Raw genomic sequence first — 6,431 nt, 5'->3', positions numbered from 1 at the left:
TTGTTCTGCTTGATCTGTTATGACACTTTCACCATATACAGTTTAAATTTTTTTAATCATTACAACAGCATTTTTCTTGTTTAAATTCTCAAGGCATTATGTGACGCACATACATATACTTTCAAATCTCCTATTTTAAGATTTTACTTTCGCAATTTTATAAGACGATATGCATAGTTATAAATATATTAATACATACACAAACATAGTTATATATCTATTGATTTACGATTGAGGAACTTGCTAGAAATGGAATTAGAACTTAAAATTTTCAGAAAAAATAAATTAATACGTGCAGCGAAACTTATTTATGAATCAATCTAATATATGTATACTCAGACAGCACTCATGTTCAAATCAGGATATAAGACGTCTTAAGGATCGTTAAGACATCTTTTAAACACATCTTTAATGTTTTAATGACATCTTTAAGACACTCTCTACGTCTCAATTTTGATGAACATGCGTTTGTTGTCTGGATAAATCTGAAAATTGAGAGCTTAATTGAAGATTTCTAAAAACAAATAATACAAATCATCTAATATAAACAATCTAATGAACATTTAGCTAATAGAAAATCTATTTTGTTGCTCCCAAAGTAAAATTGAATCAACTTTGATTTTATTAATAATATTTGTTATCTTATTAACAGTATAAATTCAATTTTCATGTCTCAAACCTCCGGAAAGTTTTTACTATTTTTTTTTTTCTATACAGTCCAACCTTGAATGGCATTTGTATATATACAATCATTATCACTAGATCAATGAGCGGATAGCCGAGTTTCTTTCACGAGAATCCTCTAACTAGTAAGTTAAAAATTGCGCTACGTACATGATATACTGAATTAGTTTCTAAAAAGATATAAAATTTCAGACTTTAACGTAGAAATAAATAAAGCGTTAAGAAAAATTAATTCGAAAAGGATATCTGAATACCAATATTTGTCTAATATTAAGAAGCGGAATCTATTTTCCATAAAATTCACAGAAATATGAATAAAAGTAAACAATATGTTTGAATGAATTCTAAAAAAAAAAAGATATTTGAGACTGACTACAGAAGGATCGATCGAGAATGCATTTATTTAAATTAATTCAATTTTTTTTAGAAAGCTTGTCAATATCAGCCAGATAAAATTGATTATATTTATTATTTATCTATTGTTTTCGACTCGGTCATCGCTGCAGAAATATTGCATTCAACGCGAATAAGTTTTTTTCTTCGGAGATTAGAGAACTTTCATATAGAATTATTCAAGGGTCCCTTTATTTTGACTTGTACTTTGCCTCATCTGGGAAAGCTTCCCTGGGTGGTATAAGACTAAGCATCATTATGTGTCGCGTGTAATTTCGCGAATTACGGAATTGTGTATCGGTACCGTGGATGCGGTCTAAAACACCAAGCACACCATAGCATTGGTTAAACCTGAAAATATTCATTAGTATAGCATATTCATGTAGCAATTATAAAGTGATTGTATAATCAAATAATTATATAATCTTGATTTTTTTTAAATGTGAAATTCAGTATAAAGATCATATTCTATTACGTTATAAGAAATCTGTTTTAAGCATTCATTATAATAGAATAAATAGAGTGAAATCATTTTAATGCGATTTAAAATTAAAAAGATTTTAATAAGATTTGCATTACTTTAAATGATGAAAATCATGTGCTTCCGGCGATGGGAAAAATGGTAAATGATATCCGGAGTGTGCATTCAACGTCGAAAGAATCGCAAGCGAGAACCAAATCCAGGCGGTGGCTACATGAGAGCCCATGATGAATACACCTAAGAAAGGTGGAAGTAGATTCGATCCAATATTTTCCAAGGGATGGCAATACAAAGCGGTAACAGCTATGGGAGCAGTCCATTCATGATGCTGTTTATGTATATATTTGTATAGGGAACGCTTATGAAGAAATCTGCAAAAAGTGTTCATCATTAATGATCATAGTTTAGTTATTTGTGTTTGATATTTTTGTATAAATGGTTTATACTAATATCTCTGAATGTAAAAGATTAATAAAAAATGGACAATAATATTTAACAGGAAATTCTGTTTAAAACGCGATCTCTTTTTATTAAAAGTTTAATTGGACATTATTTGTATTCATATCTGTACCTCTGTAATTTCAGATTAAAAAAGATTGAGAACTAAATATATCAAATTAATATGCAAGTATAGATTAATTGTTATTTTGCATTTAGATAAATGCTAATTTGTATTTAGATAAATATTCATCTCGTTTTTTATAGTACTCGGGAAAAAATGTTTCATATATAATTATATAAAATTAAATAAAACTTTATATAATTATAAAATAAAAAAATTGACATTTTATATACAATTATACATAATTATATGTAAAATACGTCCATTTATATAACATTTAAATAACATTCCATGTATCCATTTATATAACATTTTTTCTCAAGTAGGTTACTTAAAAATGCTAATACTGAATATGCTATGCATTTTATCTAATATCTTCTCGAAGAAATTAAATAAAATTTATAAAATTTTAGAAAATATTTTTGCACAATTGTGCTGTTGCAATCATATAAAAATTCATGTAATTACACTTTTATATTCATTTGTATAAAAATTATAAAATTAATCCAAATTTGTACTTACTGTAAAATCAAATATACAATCATTTCTTATATTAATTTTTGTATGTATATTAAGCAACGTATCCAAATAGCCAAACATGCCAAGAGCACGTATACGTGCAAAGATTGCAAATATATGTGCCAAGAGCAATATATTGCAATATATTGCAAATGTTGTGTTTGTATATTATGTTATTAGCAAATAACAGCCGAGCATAGTCTGCTGTATTGGTAGAAATGTATCAGAAAATAAGCAGGCTTTATATCATAATATGGAACAAATGCAGTTGAATTTAACAGAAGTTGCCGATGTAAAAAGAGCATTACATGTAGCACAGTATATCAGCAGAAAGTAAACCAAAATTAAAGATGAATAACATCAAGACATATCAGCAAAATGTCAGAGATCGCAGATCAGCATATATAAATATATCCCAATTAGCACACAACATTAAAAAAAATATTTAAAAAATATTCTTTAATATTTATTTAATGTAAAAATATTAAATAAATGTTTAAAAAATGTTTTTTAAATATTGTGTGCTGATTGAGACTGTCTGAATTCTATTTTCGGAGATATTTTTAATATCCATTTCTTCAATTCTTTTTACAAAAAACGTAATCATTTTTTTAGATGTATATAAAATTAAAGTAGACATTATTAACAGAATTGAAATATAAAATATATATGAACTTATTTGTTCTTTGTCTGTTTAGCACACACATTAGTAACGTTACTCGATCTTGTTATATGTTTACATATATATTATTAATTTTTTTCTTTTTAATTATAACTCAAATAATATAAGATTTATAAGTAATATAACATTTATTTCTGATGTAATCTTAACCTGTTAACATTTCCACACTTGATTCTATTATCAATATTTTTTTCCTACCGTCTCATCAGATATTAGTTTTCACCCTAATCAACAAAATTGACTACTTCCAACATAAAATTTATCAAATACAGTGTTATGTATAAGTTTCTAGATTAGTAATTTTTAAGCAGGATGTACCTGTGCGAGTAATAAAAGCCAATCTCCTCGCATAGTATGTGAATCGCGATCTCGGCGAGCACCCAGTGGAACGTCGGTAGCTCGCGCACCGGGGGGTAACCGCGCCATTCCATGAAGTAATAGCCGAGATACATAATAGGTAAGCCGACGACGATCTGATTGAACAGTACTTGAGCGATCACTTTGCATAACTCCCTTTTGTCCACTGGCTCGTTTGTACCGGGCTGTATTTTGTATCTGCGCAGCACCGCTGGCCAGTTGGTAATATCTAGGATAATGTAAATTCCACCGACGATCCAGTAAACCGCGATCGTTAACACTAAGGATCCTGTAATATAATAATTCTTTATATCCAATATCAAGATTCCATAAAAGAGCTCAATTGTTCTCAAAAATTTTAATTCATAAAAATCCTGCAATTATTATTTACAATATTTCAATTTCAAGAAATATTAAGTTTTAATTAGTTAAAGAATTTGTCAAAATCAGGAGACACATACGGTAGTGTCTCGGCGTTAAGATACGCGCAGCGATTAACAATATGTAAATTTTTACGTTCATATCTCTTTCTCTCTCTCTCTACTTTTATATTAAAACGTTAGGAGTTATGTTCTCATATATCTTTGAATTTACAAAGACTATCTAAAGTGTATCTGGAATATTTACCGTAAACCCATAGCGTAACAGGATCATCTCCAAATTTATCCAAAATTTTGTCCCACTGAGCTTGCCAGAAGTCGCCGGATGCACCCCAGAATCTTTGTAAATGCCTGAAATTTCTTTTTCGTTAGTAAAATTTAAAAAAAAATTAATAAATTTTTCAATTAAAACTAAAGATAATTTATTTAGTTTTACAAATATAAACAATTTTTTCACTTAGTAACGGATTTATTTATTTTTTTTTGGATGGGCTATATCCCAGCAAACGCTAAATATTCATAAAATGTTCCTAAAATCCTAAAAAAAACATTCCAAGAATACTCCAAAATATTCCGAATATTTATGGTATATAAAAGAAACATTCAAATGTCGGTTAAAAATTTCATTTGTATATCGTTACATATTCCGAGAATGTTCCATATATCAAATTTTAATTTTACCAAAAATTCGAGGTCAGATATCGTCCATAAATCAGTTTTTAAACAAAATTTTACTTTGGAAAACACATTTAATGTGTTTTCACCTTGCAGCCCAATTTTGAGGCTCACTTCACAGACGAAGTGCTGCGCTTCTTATATTTTCTTCCAGGTGATTCATTTTTATGAGTAAATGCTCTTCGCCGCGGTTCTCTGTCGGCAAAGATACATAGCGATTTTCGTAAAATATACCAGGAGATTCACACAATGTTTTGAATATTTCATCGACATTTGCATCAATTTACACACTCTGTGACGATTCTTTTACTGTTCCGGAACATTCGGTACATTGATAATACGAACTTTCTGTGAATATTTAAGCGTTAGCTGGGACATAAATGTACGGAAGTGAAAAATTTAATTTGTTATTTTCTAATATGTTTTATATCAGATAAAAATTAATATTGCACAGATCGGAAAGGTTAAGAAATTATTTGCTCTTCTTTCTTATTGATCTATCAAGGTCCAATTACTTTTCTCATATAATATAATATTAGAAATATTAGGTACTCAAATTAATTCAGTCTCTTGAAAAATTGAAAATTTATTTATAAAAAAAGTATAGTAATCTCAATTATCAAAATAATTGTCATTATTAATCTTGCGCTATTTATCGGATAGATTTCGAATTCTACCATGATAAAAACTTAGCAGCTTCGAGACGATATCTAAACATTTTCGTCATATTAAAGTGTATATCCGCTACTATATTTGTAACTCTTACAATGTTCTGTAACTCTCAATAATACCGATATCCTTCCCATACAATACACTTTATCTAAGGGACATTCTGAAACCTTAGATCTTTAGGGCGTCTCTTGGAAGTCTGTATTGTATGAGTTATATTGTTGTTCCGCAGATATTATACATAAAAAAAGTTGCTCAACAACAATGATACTGAACTGTCATGAAAAATTACAAAATCGGGGTACAGATGTTATAGCGATCGAAACAAATGGTAATCTAAACAGAATATGTCTGTAAATAAGCCACGTGAAAAAAAATTTCCAATCCTAAAGAGAATCCACATGACATTCTTAATCGCTTTGTGACTATATCGTGGATCACTTTGTGGTTTCCTTGGCATGCAAAACAGTCTCTTTTGCTTCAACTCATCTTTCAAATTAATGATATATTGTTTTAACAGAGATTTACTGTGATTGACACATTGGCAGAGATCTACTCTACAACTGAGAACTTGGATCTCTTGAATTCTGTACGAGTGTCCTAAGCTTTTAGACTATAAGGCATATGACTCGTACGGAATATAAGAGATTCGAGTTCGATTCCCGGCCGAGGTAATATTTTTCGCTATTTATTTTTATTTACTAAATTTATTTACTAAATTATTTATTAAATTTATTAATAGCGTTTATATATAATTTGAAATTTTTTCGGTGCACAGTTTGTTAGACTACAGGTGTGGTATATATGTCAAGTACATATATAGCATATTTAGTGATTCAAGATTGAATTATTTAAGTATTTTAAGATCTACCGATATAGGGTTCTAGTTTATCGATTGGGTTTATTAATAGCATTTTAAATCCACAAAAAACGGTAATATGGTAAAATATTCGAATATACTAAAATAATATAAAATTCAAGCACTGAATAAATTTACATACCTACACTGAAAAAAAAGATTGGCTGGTG

At 28.8% G+C, this 6,431-nt stretch overlaps 1 protein-coding gene across 2 annotated transcripts in view; it reads right to left on the bottom strand.

Moving 5' to 3' along the window:
- Positions 1-1,122: 1,122 nt before the first annotated feature.
- The window catches only part of LOC108726402 (fatty acid hydroxylase domain-containing protein 2), a 21,080-nt gene continuing 15,771 nt past the window's right edge, over positions 1,123-6,431 (bottom strand). For both annotated transcript variants that reach the window (XM_018453944.1, XM_018453943.1), the window contains exons 3-6: positions 4,306-4,409; positions 3,640-3,967; positions 1,657-1,929; positions 1,123-1,428 (exon numbers count right to left, since the gene is read on the bottom strand). In XM_018453944.1, the coding sequence (XP_018309446.1) occupies positions 1,269-1,428; positions 1,657-1,929; positions 3,640-3,967; positions 4,306-4,409 (865 nt within the window). In that variant the 3' untranslated portion in view covers positions 1,123-1,268. The remainder of the gene's footprint in view (positions 1,429-1,656; positions 1,930-3,639; positions 3,968-4,305; positions 4,410-6,431) is intronic.

The sequence above is a fragment of the Mycetomoellerius zeteki genome, unplaced genomic scaffold (genome assembly GCF_001594055.1).
Source record: "Mycetomoellerius zeteki isolate Tzet28-1 unplaced genomic scaffold, Tzet1.0 scaffold415, whole genome shotgun sequence".
In the NCBI taxonomy this organism is placed as follows: domain Eukaryota; kingdom Metazoa; phylum Arthropoda; class Insecta; order Hymenoptera; family Formicidae; genus Mycetomoellerius; species Mycetomoellerius zeteki.
Note: the sequence above shows the minus strand (reverse complement) of the source record. Positions and strands in the feature narration are given on the sequence as shown.